Source organism: Callorhinus ursinus, unplaced genomic scaffold (assembly GCF_003265705.2).
Source record: "Callorhinus ursinus isolate GAN/ISIS: 27379988/994484 unplaced genomic scaffold, GSC_fseal_2.0 scaffold3, whole genome shotgun sequence".
NCBI lineage: Eukaryota > Metazoa > Chordata > Mammalia > Carnivora > Otariidae > Callorhinus > Callorhinus ursinus.
Window position 1 is genome coordinate 22,462,595 of NW_027397065.1, and position 20,878 is coordinate 22,483,472.

Below are 20,878 nucleotides of genomic sequence, written 5' to 3' on the forward strand. Positions count from 1 at the left end.
TAGTCAACTTACTTGTTGGTCTCACAAAGACTTTGAGCTTTAGACAGGACCTTCTGCCATTATCTGGGATTGCAGAGGCTGTGGATGAGACAAAAAGAGAAAGAAAGGAGAGAGCAACAACTGATTATTCTTCATTTTCAAATGCAAATGCTCTACAAGACATTCTCTCATGAAGAACAGGAGCATACTCTAATTTTTCCCAGAAGTTAAAAACACTTTTCAGATTGATAAAGACTGCTATAAAGGGCTACTTTCCTGTCCCTGGCTTTTCTTTTCAGTAAAGATTCATGCAAGAATGTTGGTATAATCTACAGAAAAATACTTGGGATTTTTATTTCAAAGGCTCTTCCATTTAACTTGATCTGTTATCAATTTTCTCGAAAATAAGAAGATAATGCTTGAGCCCTCCGGCTGGCAGTCAGAAACCCACTCCCCGTCTCCTGCAGGAAAAGGGGCCCAAGGTGAAAGTGCTGGCAAAAACCAGTAACAAATAGTTACAAGGCCAACTTAAACATGACCTATTTTTGCTGGGGAAAGCAAAGCTTTGTCTGTCCTGAAAGCCTGTCTGTCAGTGCTTTGCAGGTAATTCAATTAGAGGTTTTACTCAGAACTTGGCTCTGCATTCTATAGGACTAGACTGAGCCCAGCAACTTCCATCATGCTATATTACAAGTACAATATGCTATTGAGAAAGCACTACGGTACAATGGTACATTTATTTTTAAAAAAAATTGCCACAGAGAAGGATGGAAGTAATAAAGTGGGCTTACCAAAACATAACATGTTTCAAGGTATAATTCGAGGAAGAAACTTTCTTCTCCTCTTCAAGATAATAAGACTGTAAACTTTCTCTGCTCTGGAAAGATTATCTCCCCTCAGTACACATAGCATAATGTCAAAGGGATTTCCATGGGCGGTAAGACCCTTAACGATCTCATCCATTTACTAAAGGCATTCTAGAGAGGGCAAAAATGATAAAAGGAGGGCTGCATACTTTCCTTCCTGTTTGCCTCAAGTGGTTTCTTCAGAAAATGCAGATGACAACAAAAACTCACATGGCTTACAGTGAGTTTGGAGAGACACCTTCAGTGACAAAGACAGGACCTGAGTTTGGTACGCTTTCGCTCTCCTTTAGTTTTATCTTTTACTTATTCCTCATGGGAGCCCAGACAATGAAAATGCTTATTTCTTAGGTGAGGGGATTCGAGATGCAAACTCCAAGCTAATTTTACACGAATCTCCTCCGGTAACTCCAGGATCCCGGTGCTGGGAAATTTATAAATTCACCACCTAAAAGATACCAAGCTGTAAAGGACCCCCAGTGTCGCTATTCAACACCTGTTGAAACCTCAATTCTAAGACTAAAGTACACAGAAAAGAGGTTTTTGCCCCTCCCTCTCGCCCCTCTGACAAGCAGTTAAGAAGTGCTAACAGCTGGCTTTGCTGTAGGCTTTCATTAAATCAAAGTCGGAAAAACTCCCTCTACTGACATTTACAGTAACTAGTGTGTTATTTAGGGCACAATATTTGCACTCTGTGGTTGGATCCAGGAAATGGTGTCCTTCCTGTGGACCCCGACTGCAAATGTGCATGTCACAAACACAGTACATAGGTGACTCCAATTCATTAGGAAAGCCACGGCTCTTGAGATAGTTTGTCTCATTATTCACAAGAGGTGGTGTGAAAAAGTGACACATGGATATTTACATGCCAGTCTGTGGATTTTTGAGCTGAGATGAACTCCCTAGGAGCCTGAGCCTCAAGCGTGAACTTGATTAGCCCCATGCAAGAACGGACTGTACCAAAGACACCACAAGATACAATAATAGGCTCATGGCCGCATCAAGTCGGGGTACTTCTTGGGAATTTGTACAGGTCTTTCAGATTTATATGTAGCAGAAATCCTGTAAGCCCAGGACATAAAAATCAGTGTAGGGTGCACTGGAATAACCGAACAGCAACAAATGATAAGCTCTCTTTAGGAAAAACTTCAGAGATTTCCCTCACCAGCTCTGAGAGATGGACAGTTAGCCTTAGCTCCAGGCTGAGTTACAGTCTTCTGTAAATTAAGATCATAAAATATAAACATACATAAAAATATAATGTACCTAAATAAAAGCCTCTCTTGCCTATCTCACTTCTCCATGACTTCTTCCTCTCCTATCACCAGAAAAGCTGTAACTAATCCTCAGAAAAACTCATGAACAAAGAATAAAAACACATAATGTGAGTACACAATGCAGGTGACATTAAATCAGTTAACACCACAACCTCTGGGCTGAGCTCATGAAATCAATTCTTCACCCCTACAGCTAACCCGAGAGGGTAGGCCAGGCCAGGGCAGTATAACCTGGGCTCCTCATTTACCATACCGAGAAACAAAAATCAAACCACAAAGCATAAAAAGTTTTTATGCAAGATTTTAAAAAGTTAGGAGTCTGGCTTTATTCCACGTTATGTTACAGGTTTCTTAACCCCAGGCCCCCGGGATGACAGATGTAGGATGCCTTTATACAATGAACAAAACACTTAGGATTATTAATTAGTAATATTTGAAGATCTAAGGTAATCTTAAAAGTGCTTTACCAGTCACAAGTAAACAAAAAGCAGTGGACCGAGCATTAGGAGCAGCAAATAACAGAGGAATTGAAAAAATAACAGTCCCACAAGGTTACAAAGAAAATCCTCCCAGGATCAATTAAGAGCTGCAGATGGACACAAGGGAGTAGAAAACTGAAAATTGCCTGGCTTGTCTCAGGAGTATAGGTAATATCCCTATAATTCTAGAGCCACACCAGTTTATAATGACCCACACTATCTTAGTTAAAACAAATTTTATTACTTGTTATGCTACTTTCCTTAGAAAATTAACAGGGAAGATTTGAAAACTGATCATAATTACTAATCGCTTCACCCATCTGTTCAAGAGCTTTACAATTCCTACTATGCTCAGCTTCTCTGTTAGGTACCAGGGGTACAAAGGTGTGTCAGACACACGGTTCCTGTCCTCGGGCTGTGCTTACTCCAGCTGGGAGCATGAATGTGAGCCACATGAGGGATCGCTGCCGTAACTGAGGTCTGCATGGACTTAGCTTGGTCCGGGAGGGGGAGGATGTCCCAGACATGTCTATCAGAGGGAATTTTATCGAGGCTTCAGAGCCTGCAGAAGCCAATCAACAGGAACTGGGACAAAAGAATTCAAACATTTCCTCCCTAAGTTCCCACACTGGAGCTTCAGCAACCAAAAAGAAGTATTAACCTGCAACAGGTGAAGAAAACCTAGACTTGAACTCTTCCCATAAACCTGCATGGATTTTCTAACAGAATTTGTCAAATTAAAATGTGAAATGCAACTCCTGTCTTAACCATTTGTCTCATAATCCAAATCCATATCCCTTTATACAGTTTACTGCTGAAAATGTACATTTGGAGTCCAGAAGCTGGGAGTAGGGGCACGGGACCATTAACACAAGTACAACCTCCCATTCCGTGATCTTAATAGCAACTTTATAAATCCAACCACAGGGTCCCTTCCCCCTAATGATCCACAAAGTACCAATCAAAACCTCCCAACACATAATGAAATATAATCTGAGGGCCCTCTGGTCTCTGTGTTTAGGGTATCATGCTAATAAAGCCATGAAGGCTGCTTATCTTCACTCCGTTCCATGACCTCAGTCAGGCACCCTGACTCCAGCCATTCCTGAAAACCCCTTTCCTTGGTCTCCCGGGGTCAGGGAAGCTCAGCTCAGCACTTTTCAGCCAATTTGCTACATAAAGGGGACCACATTCCATGCCTCCCCAAATCAGTACTTCCATAAGCTGTATTCAGCGTTGTAAATATACACACTATTCACGTCACAGTTCATTCACTACAGGCTTATTAGTCGGACGTGGCAGGAATATGATGGCACCACGCTTTTGATAGGTAGCTTCTGACCTGGCTCCAGTTACCCTCAAAGTGGGCTGGACCTAGTATTTTGCATTCCAATAAGTAGAATACAGCCAGTGTGACAGGATGTCATTTCTGGAATTCTGTTGCAAAAGACTGGGACTTCTTTCTTGCTAGTGCTCGCTCTCCTGCTGTCTCTCTCTCTCTCTCTCTCTCTCTCTCTCTCTCTCTCGCTCATGAAGCAAGGTGCTGTAGTGTGAGAGTCTCAACCCAGAGGGCCGGTGGCAAGGAACTGAGGGAAACTTCCAGCCAAGAATGCTCAAGGACCTGAACTGGCTAACAATCTGGTGTGAGTGAACTAGAAAGTGAATGCTTAGCCTTTAAAGGACTGTCACCTCGTGGGAGACCCAGACCCAGAGGACTCAGCTGAACTACCCCTGGATCCCTGACCCACAGAAACTGTGAATGCTAAATGCCTTAGCCCCACATTTGGGGGTAATTTGTAATTCAACAGCTAAATGATACAATGCTGTATAAAAAACACCTCTGTGCCATCAAAGGCTTCCCATGGCCGACCTGAGGGAGACCTAAAGACTAAGGCACTTGGGGCATACTCTTGGAAGGACCGCCAGGCCCTGGTTCCCACCGGGCCACTCCTTCCTTGTTCCGCCCCCATGTCTACAGAACTGGATAGCTTGCTAGCTTACTTTTCAAGCTACTGTTCTAAGTCCAGTTAAAATAGGCCTTGAAGAGAAGTAATTATAAACTGCTGTTGAAGAAATACTACAGGATGTATCTATTTGTTTTCACTCCAGCACTTAAAAACGGGTTTTCATTTTCCTTCCCAGGCCACTTTGTTTTTGCTAATGCAGCCAACCTGTGTGGCTCTGTGCAATTATCCCGATGTCTCACTTTAACTCCAAATTGCTGGGTGAACTTAAATGAGCTTTGATAGAAAATGTAAACTTAGATCCTAAGACAGAGAATGCCCTTCCTCAAACAGGAGAAACAGAATGTAAAGGGGAGCTTTAAAACACGTGAAATAAAAGGACTGTAATAAGTTAAAGCTTCTCTCCATGTCAAGAAGCTTGAATCAATTATCTTATACACAGGCTATTACATGAAATACAAATATTTTGAGATTTCAAGCAACTCAAAAATAGGCAAGGCAGCAAACGTCCTTCTTCACAAAGAACTAGAAACTTAGCAGGTGGGGTTGACGCCCTTGTATTTTTTTTTTCCTTCGTATTTTTAAGCCCAATACCATACCCGTTAGTCAACTTCAACATCTCTGTGAACCTTATTCATCCCCAAATCTTCATTCCAAAATCCAAAATCCTTCTCCTTTACAGTGTCCCCTGCCAGTCTAGTCTGGGTACCCCGAGAAGTTTTCAGAGTAGCTGGCCACTTTCTTCTCTTTAAAGAAATGAGTGTGTGGGAGCATTAAAAATGCAGTTTTCCATTATGTTTGCCACAGGCAATATTTCTCAATTTGTGCAAGTCAAAAGAAAAGATAGGCTATTAGTTGTTAGCAGAGCCTAGTCTTTTCTCTGTAGGTTTTCATGTAGTTTAACACACAACACAGATACATGCAAATTAGGCGACGGCAGATTTAAGCATTAATATTCCTTTCACAATAAATGCTCAAGAAGTAAAGCCCGTTTCAAGAAACAGTACTACTGAAAATGTCTTCTAGAACATAATGAATCAAAATCCATTTTGTATATGTGGGTGGGGGGCGGGAAACAGAAGAAGTGGTAGGTATAGCATAGAGATTCACTCAAGCCATATGGGCTTCTTGGAAAATGGTTACCAGACCTACAGAAAAAAGTCTTAAACGTCAGGCCTCTTGTGAGGAAAGAATATCCCAGCCACAATTTGCAACTGGCTATCTGCCCTTTCTTAAAAAGCAGAGCAGCAAAACACCTAATTTTCATATCAAGAACAAAAGGACTAGTTAGGATGGAATACATTTCGCTGTCCCACCTTCTGAGATTTAAACTCACGTGTCTGAATAACCTGCTCTTGGGCCCAGGTTTCTTCTGTCCTAGGAGCAACTACAGGAGCTGGGTACAGATGCGCACACACTTCATCTTTCCCAGCCAGCCGTGTCTCCACACTTAAATCACTGGCACGTTAAGGTCAAAGCTGCAGATGCAACACTTGGAAAAGAGGTTACCCAGTAAAGGTAGGAGCCTTGAGGAAACTTAAAATATCATGTAAATATTAGATTCTTTGATTGGGCTCCGGGGATTTTCTTAAAAAAACAAACAAACAAACAAAAAAAAACAAACCTAGGAAAGGAAGAGGGGTGTTTCCCACTATATAATAAGCTCGTGTACTCCATGAGCTAAAACTTGGGTTTCAACACCAGGGAACTGTAACAGGGACAAATAATTAGAGTAAAGTTCAGGGAGAGGGAAGTAAAATTAGTTCCAGCTGTGCAGCCTCAGACAGAAGAGAAAAATAGGAGGTACCACCCTTCACACCCATTGCTCCCCCTCTGCCTGCTCTCCACCCCCTCAGGCAAAATTCTCACTGCAAATGCTAACTTAAGTATTATTTAAATTCCAGGAGCTAAGCCTCGGTAGATCAATTATGTTTTCTTAGCAACCTCAAATAAATGGCTGAGGACAAGTTTCTTTCCACTGATTTCTAGGAAAACAAATAGGACATTATCCTGCTTTTGTACACATTTATTTCAAGTGTGGGCAAACTCTTACTTGCCTTTTAAAGCTCAGGGACAACAAACTTGTTCCTACTGCTTTATTCAAGAGGGTATGACTTGTCCCTTAGACCGTAAGGTCTATTAAGGCATGACCAAAAAATAACCTGAGTTTCAGAGAACGCTTTTATTTATCTTTTTAAGATTTTATTTATTTATTTGAGAGAGAGAGAGTGAGAGAGCCCAAGAGGGGGGAGGGTCAGAGGGAGAAGCAACTTCCTGCTGTGGGGAGCTCGAAGTGGGACTCGATCCCGGGACTCCAGGATCATGACCTGAGCCGAAGGCAGTCGCTTAACCAACTGAGCCACCCAGGCGCCCCTCAGAGAATGCTTTTAAAAGCATCCTCTATATGAGAAACATTTCTAATTCTTTTTAAGAAAAAATTATGTCAGCCTAAGTTAATCTCCTGCCATGATGTGATTGCAACAATCCAGTCCCCATAGGCACAGAAAAGCAAGATACTATTTAGATAGCATTTTAAGTGTTAACTATATTTCCTTGTGTTTAAGGTTTTGTTAAGTTCCTTATTGGATATTTTACATTTCAAAAAAAAAATGAACAGTTAGGACAAGTAAGCTTCCTGTTATAAACGGTGTTAAAACTATTTTCTGAGAGCTGGCCTTGCCTGAGGCCACACTATTGAAATGACTGACCCAGGTCATTGAGGTCAGGCCATTCTTTCTCTCGTTTGTGGTGATTTTGGTGAATTCTGCCTGCTGTACCAGGTAAGTATGATGCAGTATAAGAAGTATAATGCAGATATGCAGAATGGTTCACTCACAAAACTCTTCTTTAGCTAGAAGCCACATAATAAAGGTAATAAAAAAAAAAAAAAAACTCAGACAAAAGGTAGAATTCTTAGAATCCCAGAGAGGAGCTATTTATACTATTCCTTCTCCACAAGCTCCTCGTGCCACCTCTGTGGTCTGTTATTGGGGTTTCTGTTAACTGGTAAGCAATGAAAGCAACAAATCCCATTACTCATTTATACAGTATTAACAGCAACAGTGTTGTTATCCTATAGCACTAAACGTAGCAAGACAGTAAATTACTAATAAATCAAGTTAATACAATTCACAGGAAGCTCCTGGATACAAGCTATTATTTCTCTGAAGCTTTCATAACCACTATCATCCTTACCTTCCCTGGTGAGGGGCCTGAGAAGGGACAAGATTTAGTGGTTGGAATACATGCATAATGATGATCTGAATTTTCTCCCTGGTTCACCTACTCTGCTGTCTGTGGTGCCTTTCAGCCAGCTGCTAAACCTACCTGGGCCTCTCTTTCCCTGTGAAAGAAAAAATGAAGTCTGACCTACTTTAGAGGGGCAGTAGACTGTCATATTGCACTTGGAAACTCAGGTGACAGATCCCCTTAGATCTAGAAGATCAGTTCACTCGTCTACACACTGACGGCATGAGCGCCGCCCCGCTCCCTCTGCTCCGGGATTTCCCTTAGCAAGCCGACCCCAGTTCTGAGCACACATTTACAGAAAGGGGAGGAACCAGGTTATGGATAGTGGTGATCAAGTTCTTCATCATAAGGACACCCAGGGGGACAAGTGTGACCTTTTATTTGTAGCCTAAATGAGAAAAACTGCATTCTACCATAGCTCTGCGGCAGACGCTGGGGGGCGAAGGGGTTTTGTGTGAGGATGTGCACTTTGGCGGGGGTGAGAGTTCAGAGAATTAGAAAGGGCACTGGATGACCTGTTCCTTTAGAAAATCACGCTAAGATTCTGTGAGTTCTCTTTTCAATCCACGTGGAGTGTGACGGTGCTATTACAGTAGAGGGCTGCCGACCGGAGATGAACAGCGAGCAGGCTGGGCACAGAAGCGGACGAAGCCTAGCGCTGACTGAGAGCAGCCCCGAGGAGAGGCCAGGCCCGCACCAGGCCAGGGGTAGTGTGTGGCTGCGAAGGGTGCCTGGGCCTGTCTTCAATATTCTTTTGCATCATATTTGGGTAAATATCTATTTACACATGTCAATGATTTGTTTTTCTTAGCCAGTAGGCCATGTTCTCCCGATGTCTGCTGTTTCTGGAGCTAAGATTAAGCATCTGGGCAGGGTGTATTCATTTGGGTAGCAGGCCCCATGGAACCCTAGAGGCCTGAAGAAATTCATGTTCCCTCTTTAGAAAGCTAAATTTGGGGCGCCTGGATGGCTCAGTCAAGCGTCTGCCTTGGCTCAGGTCATGATTCCGGGGTCCTGGGATCAAGCCCCTAATGTAGGGCTCCCTGCTCAGGGGTGGAGCCTGCTTCTTCGCCTCTCTCTGTCCCCCCCCCCCACTAGTGCTCTCTCGAGAGCGCTCTAATAAATAAAATCTTAAAAGAAAGAAAGAAAGCTAAATTCTATCAAAGAGGAAGTCTTTTAGGTACCAGGACTGCACATTTCATTTCACACCAAAAACGCTTTCCTTGATGAAGGTTTTAATGTTGACAGTGAATAAAATCAAAAGCTAATGGACAGGAAGGGACAAAGTACTGGTCTGCTCTAGTTGTCTCTAGGTAACAGGACCCTTTCCAGGAAAAAGTTACTGGCTGCGCACTGCAGGGCGGCACCGGGCAGACCCGCACAGCTGCCGGTCTTTCACCGTCTGCCCCAACTTTGATTTCCTTCTTTAACTCCCCCCACCCTTCCCTGCTTTAACCCACAGGAATAGCTAGTCCCAACAGCATTCCCTCCCAGAACCTCCCTGTCTCCTTTCTCTCATGTGACCTTTCTCCTTTGCCTCTCAAAACCCCCCCTTTCTCGGGCCACGTGAGCTCCTTCCCCGTTCCTGCAACACAAAACCCTTCTTTTGGGTTCTGACATGGACCTGTGTCTATCAGTCAGGTAATAAAGAGCACGCCCCCCATCCTGTTGTGTCGTGTCTTACACACACTGGCTGTTAACACTGCATCTCTGCTACTGGAATTGAGAAGCCCCTTGCAGGCAGGAGCACTGCTGGATTCTCAGTGCCCCGGACTCTACTGCTTTGTTCAGAACATGTGTTCCATAAAGCTTTGGAGAATGAGTCTAGAGGCAACAAAAATCTGTGAAGCCCTTGACCAAACGTGAATGAAAACTCAGGATTAGAATAAAAAAGAAAATGGGGAAGTGGGGTCAAGGAAAAAAAAAAATCCTTTTTCCTGGAAGGCTCCTCCCTCCTCTCTGCTGGCTGCTTCTTATGGAACCATCTTGGAAACTGTGACCCAAGAGCCCAAACCTGGGGACACACAAAAGTCAAGTGTGTATTATTGTTATATCTGCAAGTGTGTGGGCCAAGAGATAAGATGCAAATGAAAGGAATGTGGGCATCGTTAGAGCCAAAGATCTGCAGAATCTCCAGTGTGGGTAGGAGTTGCAGGCCCCACCAGGAAATAGAATAAAGGCAGAGCAATGCGAGAATCCGGTGACCTCAAGGTCCTTTAAGGATAGAAAAGTGACACTGGGCCATCGTAATCAGAGGTGAAGACTGAAGCCTTCCTCGCTGAAATCCTCTAGTCATTAAGAAGGCTTGGCAAGTTAAGGTACCTCAAACACTAAATGACACATAATCTCAACATTGCATTAAGGGATATAGCTGTCCTTAGGCACATGGCTGAGTTTAAAAGCTAAGTATAGGCATTTTTAAGAGCATCAAAACCATACACCTAGTATTTTTTTTGTCTGGAAAAAACACCTGAGAATGTGGAACCTTAATGCTTTCAAAGTGTATGACAGCTTTGGCCATTCAGAGGAACTGGTCAGACATGGAATTCCAATTTATTTATTTTAAAGATTTTATTTATTTGATAGAGAGAATGAGAGAGAGCATGAGAGGGGGGAGGGTCAGAGGGAGAAGCAGGCTCCCCACCGAGCAGGGAGCCCGATGTGGGATTCGATCCCGGGACTCCAGGATCATGACCCGAGCCGAAGGCAGTCGCTTAACCGACTGAGCCACCCAGGCGCCCTGGAATTCCAGTATAAAATATGTGACGGAGCAACTGATTTAGACTTTTTGACTAAATGACATCTTAGGTTTACATACAGTTTTAAAACATTTACCAGAATTAAAACATGTTTCATTTTAAATTATAAGAATTACTTAAATACTTGGGAAGGTTTTATAGTTAAACAATTTAAGGACTTAAAAAGGAAAGACTTATTGTGGTGAGCCCTAATGTATAGAATTGCTGAGTCATTCTATTGTACACCTGAAACTAATTACACTGTATGTTAATTGTACTTCAATTAAAAATAAATAAAAAGCCAAGAGAATATGTTTTATCTTTAGTGGTTAAAGGAGTTTAATGAGCCAAGTTTGTAAATGGAGCTAAATATTTAAATTTTCTAGACATATAAAAAATAATAAGATGTATAAACTAATTTGAATAGGCTACATTTGAAATTTTACGAATTTTTAAAATTTGTTATTTTAATAAGTCAAATATCAAATTTGAAATCCAGACTAACCCTTTAAGTAGTCTTTCCTGTGGACATAAACTATCTTCTGTGCAACCAAAAACTCACACTTGATACTTCCTTTCGGGTCCTGGGTCAAATGCTGCCTCCCAAGGGAGGCCTTCCATGATCACCCGACCGAAAGCGGTCTTCTCTATTTTTCTCTGTCACTGCATCTAGCTCCTTTTATAGGTCCTCCTGTAACTGGCAATTAGAGATTTGTTTGTTTCCTGGCTTATCGTCTATCTCCCAATTAAACTGTAAGCTCCAGAAGCAATAACTATTTTTTAATACACCATGGTATTTCCAAAACCTAATATAGTGCTTGGTACAAAGTAGGCACACAAAAAGCATTTTTAAAGGAATGAATAAGTAAATCAAGTAGAAACCGAATACAGCAGAAGTACTCAGGTCCACACGTGACAAAAAATAACCAACAGAACCAGGGTGTTGTAGAAACCCGAGATCTTCACAGATTGATTGGCTATGTTTTTCACTCTGTGAGTATTACTTTTATATTTCCTCTTGCTAAAATACAGAGCAATTCCAAAGCTAGATGAAAACCTTGTCCACTTTATTGCTGCGGTAAACTTTTTGAGAGATTTGTCTACTATCTGATTTGCCAGAAATCCTAGTTTAGCAAGCAGATGATGCATAGATGGTACCAAGATGTATAATAAAAGGTTTGATAAATTACAAGTATAACTTTAACCTGAAGTATATGAAATCAATCAGTGATGTATTTTTTAGGAGCTTCTCGTATTTGAGGAGTACACAGAATGGAGAAAAGGATTACTATACTTCAAAATATGTTCCTGTTTCTTAAGAAATCTGTGAAGCTAGCATATAAATACAAGCATTCTAACCACTAGCTATGATATTAATACCAGTGTGCTATTTAAGTTTTAAGGAATCATTTACATTTTGATGCTGACTCTACATGTCATATAAATAGGAAGATTTTTTGTATAGCTTAGCATTTTGGGCAAAAAATTCATTCTATTTTTCTTCTGCTTAGTGGAAGAAAAAGTATGTACTCTTGGGTCAACTTATCTTTTTAATCTAAGAGGTCTCAGTCGAAATTGACTTTGAAGTTTGCTAATTACAAAACTCAACAGGGGTTTTTCCTTATTTGGTATAACTCATATTTCTATTCATTAACCCCAGTTTTAAAAAGATTAGAAAATCTGAATAGAAACAACTTAAAAGTTTGAAGAATAGCCTCTCCCCTGTGATATCTTCAGATACTTCAAGTGCAAACTTCCCCTCAACCGCTCTAATTACAAATCTTTTGTGGTCGTGGAAGGGGGGAGGTTATATTCATGTATTTTGAGCTCCCTAACGACACAGTGCTGCAGTGAGGTGAGAAATCAGTTGATTTTTTTTCATTCCATATATTGGGAAAATTTATGTCTACCTGAGTTATGAGGAAATCGGGGTTCTGACGGGCAATCCTGCTAGCTGCTTCTCGTGGGGCCAAGACACTGGGTTCAGATGCTTTCATTGCGGTGAAAAGATCATTACCAGGCGGCTCCGGGGAAGTTGGCCCTCCTGTAAGTGCGCTCCTTTGTTATGAATATGGAACAGATGGAGCCAAATCTATCCGCTCCGTAGGAACAAAAACACTTACAACCCAGCTCTCTCTATTAAAGACTCTACTTAGCTCCTTTATACCATTGGCTTTCTGTGCACTGCTGTGAGGTTTTGACTTTATAGAAAAAGGCACTTCATAAAAGCAACAGTTCTTACTCTTAAACCAAAGTGGCCTAAGAACTAAAGAAGATGAATACATGGTTTCACCCACAGGACTCCTTGGAGATATGCATATATTCAATTAGGGGTGTGTGTGTGTGTGTGTGTGTGTGTGTGTGTGTGTGTGTGTGTGTGAGAGAGAGAGAGAGAGAGAGAGAGAGAAAGAGAGACTGTATTCAGTTCTGGTAAATATCTGCTTTAAAACAACATGAAAATATAAAGGAGAACAATGAAGATGTCATGTTTCTCATTATGAGGATGGCATCTAATTGCTCTAGCATAATAAAATGCCAGGATTTAATTTTGTATATATGTCTGTAAGGCTAGCGAGGACTGTCTTGAGCAAAAAATATGGCTCTGCACAACAAAATCATGCGGGTAAATATAATTAGTAATTAGGACCACACTACAAAACAAAGGCTATATATGAGGCTTCCTCACTATGAAAAATAGTAATAATTACCTTCAGTATCGGGCCAATTTGCTTTTCTCATCTGAAAGATGTAAACACTGAAGGTACATCCAGTGCATGTGCTTATTTATTGTGCTGATGGGCTGAAACACATCCAAGGGCCGTACCTCCAATGGGCCTTTGCCAAGGTATGTGTGTGTTGACAGGTAAGTGGGGGAGGCTCACAGGCTTCTGGGTGTGGATGCACAACTGGATATGCACCTTCCCTTGACAGCAACAGGGGGAAAGGAGTGTCTGCCTTATTTCATTACATTTATTATACCAATACATTTAAAGTCTGGCTGCCTCTTCGAAGATAATTGAAAAAAGAAATTCTGTGGCAGGAGGCTTTGATTCTGACTCAATCAAGTCTTCGGGCAAATTTCCTCCTGCCAGTGGAAGCACAGCTTGCCTGAAGTCGTAACCTTTGTTGGAGGAAAGGAACTGGCCTTGAAGCAGATCATGAAGCAGATGTTTTATGCCAAATCAGAGTCTGGGGATACGTAGGCTACTGCAAATAAAACTCTTCTTCTGTCTGTTCAATCATTTCAATTCCCTGCAGTGTGAAATATGAACTTGCCAACAAATGGCCAGCGTGCTGTGCCTCGCAGCAGGGGGGGAAAGTGCCACAGCTGTGCCAGAGACTGGAAAACTCAAGACGCGCATGACATGTTCATTAGTTCTGTAGAGCCAGGGTCTGCGCCACACCATCCTCCAGAACCCAGACGCGGGGCAGGAGCCGGGACTGCCTAGTATACCTGAGGGTAAAAGACATGATTTCCACCAAAATGAGACACGCAACTTGGACTGATTTCTTGGATGACCCCGGAAGGTTAGTCTTGACAACAAGAAACCAAAGAGCAGATCTTCTCTGGGTAGGAACAGATTGAAAAACTGGGTCTGCCCATGATCACAGCTTTTTCTTTTTTCCCCCCCCCTGATTTTATTAGCAGCCTGCTCTGTGAGCAATAAAAAAAAAAAGGGAAATAATGAAATACACTTGAAGCCTCAAAGCAACTACAGAAGATTGAAATGGCCCAGTGAAGAACTTATCAAAAAGACATCTAGTCTTATCAGGAAGATGGCATCGTGGAAACCGTCTGGTGTACTTGTTGCAGGCAAATGTAATTCTAGTTCCTTCTAGTATTCTGCACTGGCCTTCTAGTTCATTCTACATTACAGGTTCCCAATAATGAAACAGTTAATTTCTCTAAATTAAAGTAAAATTAACATGTTTCAGTTGGAGGTCCTCTGCAGCATATTGAACGTGCATATTCACACATATCCTTATAGCTGTAATCCCAGATTATAAATATCCCATATTCAGTTCTATTGTGAGATTTTTCAAAGGTTATTCACATGCTTTCTAGTGCCACATTCTTTCAAGTTTTAATCATGAGCTCCTTAAATAGAAGTCATTTGCATCTGTAAACATTCCCTTGCAATAGTATTTAGCAGTGTATTCTCTTCGTGCAGAGCTATTTTAAAAGGAAAATAACCTTAATATGGAATAACAATCAAGCACAGGCAGAAAAAGATAAATTAGAGGCTTGAGGAGCCTCTGTTACCCCTTTATGCAATTTCTGAAAAAAAAAAACATGTTTGAAGTTTCTCAATCTTAAAATAGCCTGGAAACATAGTTTATTTTGGATGATGGATTATAGGAATACTACTCACATAATCCAAAGCATGACCTAAATCATAAGGACATTTTCAAGAGAAGAAATGAGTGTGAAATAATTTATTGTTTTGAAAAGAGGCCAAATAAGTACACATGGTTCAAGCTCAAAATGATAGACCATTATCACAACTAATGGCCAAGTTCTCATTAGTTTAGCATTTCTAAATGAATGCTGTAGTCAATAAATCTGTCGCAGAATGGTTACAAATGATTGTTATAAGGGATTAATAACAAGACCTATATTTTTATTTTAGGATTCTTTTGGCACCAATTACTCTAGAATATTATTTCTCCATAGTGTTTCATTTTCTCTATTTAACTTGACCAAATACAAATTAGAAACATGAAATTATTTCTTAATTGATATGGAGCTTGGTGGGAGGGAACTTCATTTCATGATGCATAATAATATACCATTTATCTACTATTTCTACCCAGCAGGCACTGTGCCAAGTTTATTAAATTTAATCCTCAGAACAGTTCTGGCAAGGCAGGTGTTATTATCCTCATTTAAGAGATGAGGAAACTGAGGCTTACAGGGATCAGTAGTGAGCCGATGACACACACATAGCTAGTGTATGGCACAACGGATATGCAAATGCACGTCCTTCTGATGCCAGAACTGTACAACCTCAGTTTATATTATAAATCATACTTTTCTTAAATCATGGCTGCCCTACTTCAAATACTTGTTGCATAATTTCCTAGAAACTCTTAAAAGTCCTTCCAAAAAAGTCTGGGAGTAGGTTAAAACTTGGTAGAACTTTGCGTAATCTTAAGCATTTGCAAGAGATTTTAGTAAGAAAACCAAGTGCGGTTTTGCCTGCAGAGACATGCCCTACCCACATTTCCTAATCAGGTGCTTGTCAAGAAAAAGCCTTTTAATATTATATTACTGTAACTGATGTACTACTCCTAAGTACCCATATGCACCACTGTAGGAGGAAACACGAAACAAAACATAGTAACCAAATGTTCCAAAAAGAAAACTGGGAAAATTGGCAGCATTCTTAGTACACACTCCCCTGTGACAGGAGAGATTTCTCAGCCTGGCACTGCTGTGTCTGACCTCCTGGCATCTTGTGGGGTTTGGGTGGCTCTTGCCTCCTCCACCCCTGGCCCCCCACCATGGTGCCTTAGTCTTGGTCTGGAGGAGAAGTAAATTAGGTGACAACGTTGTGGCACAAGAACCCAAATTAACATGTAAAGCAGAAATTCCTCTTCTCCAAAACCCAACTGAGAGGGCTCCATCTGGGGGAGGGGCCTGCTGAACTCAAAACCACCTGGTATTTACATATAGACAGAGTCAATGGCCTTTCTGATGCCTCAGGAAAAAAAAAGAAAAAACAAACAGATGCACCAGATTCACTAATTTTTACCTTAAATTCAATAAGGATAGGAGTTCATTAATAAGATACATGAAGGGTGACTTGGTATCTATCTTTTTCTTTTTCTCTTGCAATGTAGGTATCTGATCCACGAATGTCTACTCAACAGCATATGTAACATTTCCTGCACCATCTATTTCTCAAAAACTCTTCCCCTTTAGTGGGCCAAATCCAAAGGATCCCATCCAGCCAGAGAAACAAGGGATTCTGCTCCACTCCGGACAGGTAGACAGACAAGAGTTCAGAGTGATCGTGGTAGAACCTAAGTTAGATCATGTTCCTTCTCTGCTCAAAACCCTCCAACAGCTCCCATCACACTGAAATCTGGGATCAGCCACGACCCCACCTCCCAATCCATCACACACACTTACACACAGTTACAGAGCTCTCTTGGGGTTCATCCTGCTCCAGCCATGCAGGCACCCAAGTCTGCTCAGGCCCTCGGTGTTTTTCCGTTCCCTCTACCTGGACAGCCCTTTTGCCAAATAGACACATGGCTCGTGTCCTCACTTCTCTTAGATCCCTCCTCAAGTGTTAACTATTAGAAAGACCTTCCTGATCTACCTCTTTATATCTCCTACCTACTTCTCTATATCATTCTATATTATAATTATACAGATGGATAATCCTTTAATATATTTATATAGTCTTATATATAAAATAGCAATTTCCCTACCTTTATAGTCCCTATGCTCCTATTTTATTTTTCCATCATAGCATTTACCAACTACCTGACATATTTCAAATTTATTTATTTAGTAGTTTATCCCGATCCCCACCCCCTGGCTCCCCAGCAGAGTGTAGGTTCTATTAAAGCAAGGCTTTTGGCTCTTTTTTTCTCAACTGTACGCACAGAATCCAAAATACATCTGGCCAGCACTCTTGCACTCAATAATATCTGTTGAATGAAGGAAAAGAAAGGATAAATGAATGAAAGACAAGGTCACCCCAAGAAAATGCTTGTTTGCTTACTGATCTAGTATAAATGCCCACAAAATCACAAGTTTAGGGGAGAAAAGTAAAATAAAAAAGCCAATAACTGAGTAGGCATGTGAGTTTCCTGCAATGTTAAGTAGGTCCTTAAGCCTGCTATAAATGTGAATAAGTGGCTTATTTTTCAAGATAGAGTGGGGGTTTTTTTCCCCCACATTCAATTAAGATGCACTAAAACATATTTGTATAAAGCAAAATGATTTTAAAGTACTTTTGAAAAAGCTTCTACTAATAACCTGGTGGTTGTTTTCAAGGCATTCCTGTGAAGGGTAAAGGCAAATGACAGCAAAATATCAGCAAAGCATTAAGTCCAAGAAGGAAGGCAGTTTTTTCTGGTGGCCTTTATTTGGAGTAATGCTAAGCAGCAGCAGCCCCGATTAGCCTGAAAATGCCTAAGGGAGTAACTCTGAGCCTGGAGACAAATCTCATCACCATCATTTATCACCCGCTAAACACTGAGCACTTTTGCCCCCTTACAACCAACCTGCAAGCTGACGTCACGGAATCACAAAACTCAAGGGCGTGAACCCTGGGAACAATCTAGTTCAGTCTCCTCGTTTTACAAGTTTAGAAACCTGAACTTTAGCATTTCAGAGACGCCAAAAACCCCATCAACGTGTATCTTACGGGGGTGGGGAGGGGCGGGAAGGATACTGAACAGGCTGATGTGGCCCAGGGACATTCATCACAAGAAAAGTGTTCACTCAAACTACCATGGACAGAACTAGGGCAAAGAAATCATCCCCAAAGCTCCTCTTAAATACAGAGAACCAAATTATTAACAATTAAATATTTAATGAATTTATAGTATAGCTAGTTCTGCTAAAATTCATGAAATAGTTTAGTTGAACTTTTTATTTGCTGAACATATTCTTTAGAGAGCATGTAAAATCAATGTGTATAATACATTTATATCCTTTATAGAAAAGAGTATAATTTTACTATTTTAAATAACCATGGAAGATTATGGCTACTGCATCTTTGCCATTGACATGGGTTGGTCATAGTTATGATTTATTTTTTCTCAAATATATGGTCAGAGGTACAGTCTCAATTAAGATATTACTCCTGGAGGAAAATGGGACACACTTTACAACTCTCTGCTTTATGATTCTATTTCCAGAAAGCACAGTGGTGAAAAGTGGGAGCTGTCTGTGATACTAATTTGAAAAACTAATGAAGTTATAGAACTGTTATTTCTCATAAGTAGCTACCAGTCCCTATTCTCTGCACAGTATAAAACTGTGTACAACTCCAGTCAAGCCCGGAGCTACTGCCACAACATGCCCTCAGCAATACAACACACAATTACCCCCACACCCCCGCCCCCTGCTGCCAATTAGTAAGGAAGAGATGTATAAACTTATCTCAATTCTCAAGCACTGAAGATTTCATTGCACTCCCCAGGAAATGTTCTTCCCATTCACCTACAGCTATCTTTTCAAAATTTCCAACTACTTTTGCCCCTTGCAACAAATTTGGTTCTAAAAAGTATACATAAACTAGATTTTTAGAAATCAAATCATTTAAAAAATGCTCTAGGGCTATTGAAAAGAATTCCACTTCTGTAAATGGAATGATCACTCTGCAATTTATTTTTTGTAAAATCCTAATTTTCGTATGTCATGCTTGTTTAAAATGACATAGACCTGTTCAGATTTCCTCAAGGGGATAAAATCAACACCAATTATTTCTTTCTACCCCATTTCAGTTGAAAACTTCCTCTAGAATAGAGAGAATTGTAAAAATACTTAGCATTGTCTGCCGTGTCCTTTTCTTTAAATATGTGTAGATCAAAAATTCCATAAAGCAGGAATCCTCACTGTCAAAACTTTGGGGGTCTCCACTGGAATCCCCTGGATTCTCACAGAGGTAGATGGGTCCATCCTTTATCTATCCCCCTTCTTTTCCTTGTGCCACTTTGTTTACGATAAGAAAAAAGAGATACACAGTCCCTGCCTGCAGGACCTTACATTTTATTTTATTTTTTTTAAGATTTTAATTTTAAGTAATCTCTACACCCAACGTGGGGCTCGAACTCACAACCCTGAGATCAAGCTGCATGCTCCACTGCCTGAGCCAGCCAGCTGTCTTGTGATCTTACATTTTAGACAGTAAGATCCAAAATTTGAAATTGTCATCATCATTTTGAAGGAAGAAGCAGGAAGTGTGACAGACAGAAGTTGGAGGCTCTGTTTCAATTTTGAAGTAAAGGACCTAGTCCAATGTGCTAAATTCTATATCAAACTTGGGCATAAAGACATTAAAAGCCTCCAAAGGGGCAAGTTCACTTAGGGCTTTTTGACAGTTTGGATACACTTACTGACCTAGAGTACCAGACACAAAGCAGTTAAAAAGCTTTTATTGAATACCTATGCCACGTTTACCCTAGGAACTCCATGTATTAGGGTAGGGACTATGTCTCACTTCTTGTTTTTAGATGATCAGTGCAGGAAGCCCCTATATGGCTACATCCTAGAGTAGCTTCCAAAGATATCAAGGCTTTGGGGACCTTTGGGGCCCAGCAGATAGAACTTGATGATTCAAAGCACGGGGGAGGGGGGCACTTTCCACACAGGCCTATGGGGGAGCAGGACTCAGGAGGTTGCACTGGGGATGATGTAGCGAAAACAGCCATGTAGGTGGCATGATGCCTTTTATATAAGAGTAACATGGCGGATGAAGAGATTACGACATAGTACCGGGAGTGCAAAGCTGCTTCATTATGGGTTGCAAAAACAGGACTAACAATGTTTAGGACCAACGGTGAAGGCATATTAGGGAGTGCCTCCCTTCCTCTTGCCCCATCTTAGTCACTTTCGGGGTAATTACTTACTTTTCATCAAGGGACTTGAGATAGATTTGAGAATAGGTTTATAAGTGGAATTATTTGAATGGGGTGACTAGTTCTTGAAGACAACTAGTGAAATGGTGCCTAAAGTGGGATCAAGTTCACTACAATCAATGAAGAAGAGAAGAATAGCAGACTCTATAGCACAGGTATACCTTAGGAAAAATAAAACCCACCTAAGCTGAAAACTGAACTTGCATCATACTGGTCTACTTCTTTATCAGATCTGATCAAGTGCTGTCTTCATGTTTTGGATCTACATTTAAAGTAAGACTTCAGGAAAGTGACAAAAGTTATTTTAAAAACTTAAAACAACTTTCACAGGAACAGCCAGAGGAACTGAAGCGGCACAATTCACTACAAACACATGAATCCTGGAAGGAAGAGACAACTAGCCTGTGTTTGCTGCTCACCCCAAAAGAGGATTGGATGCAAGGCTATGGGTTCAACTATACAGAAAGCCTCATGTGCTAACTACAGAGAAAGGGCTGGATGATGAATGGTACTAAAATAGATTTCACAGGGGCGCCTGGGTGGCTTAGTGTTTAAACGTCTGCCTTCGGCTCAGGTCATGATCCCAGGGTCCTGGGATGGAGCCCCACATCGGGCTCCCCGCTCAGAGAGAAGCCTGCTTCTCCCTCTCCCACTCCCCCTGCTTGTGTTCCCTCTCTCACTGTCTCTCTCTCTGTCAAATAAACAAATAAAATCTTAATAAAATAA

The 20,878-nt window shown here is 41.1% G+C and overlaps 1 protein-coding gene across 3 annotated transcripts in view; it reads right to left on the reverse strand.

Moving 5' to 3' along the window:
* EFNA5 (ephrin A5) overlaps positions 1–20,878 on the reverse strand; it is a 271,998-nt gene that overhangs the window by 10,237 nt on the left and 240,883 nt on the right. For all 3 annotated transcript variants that reach the window (XM_073888917.1, XM_073888921.1, XM_025866609.2), the window contains one exon: positions 13–78. In XM_073888917.1, coding sequence (XP_073745018.1) covers positions 13–78 — 66 coding nt within the window. The remainder of the gene's footprint in view (positions 1–12; positions 79–20,878) is intronic.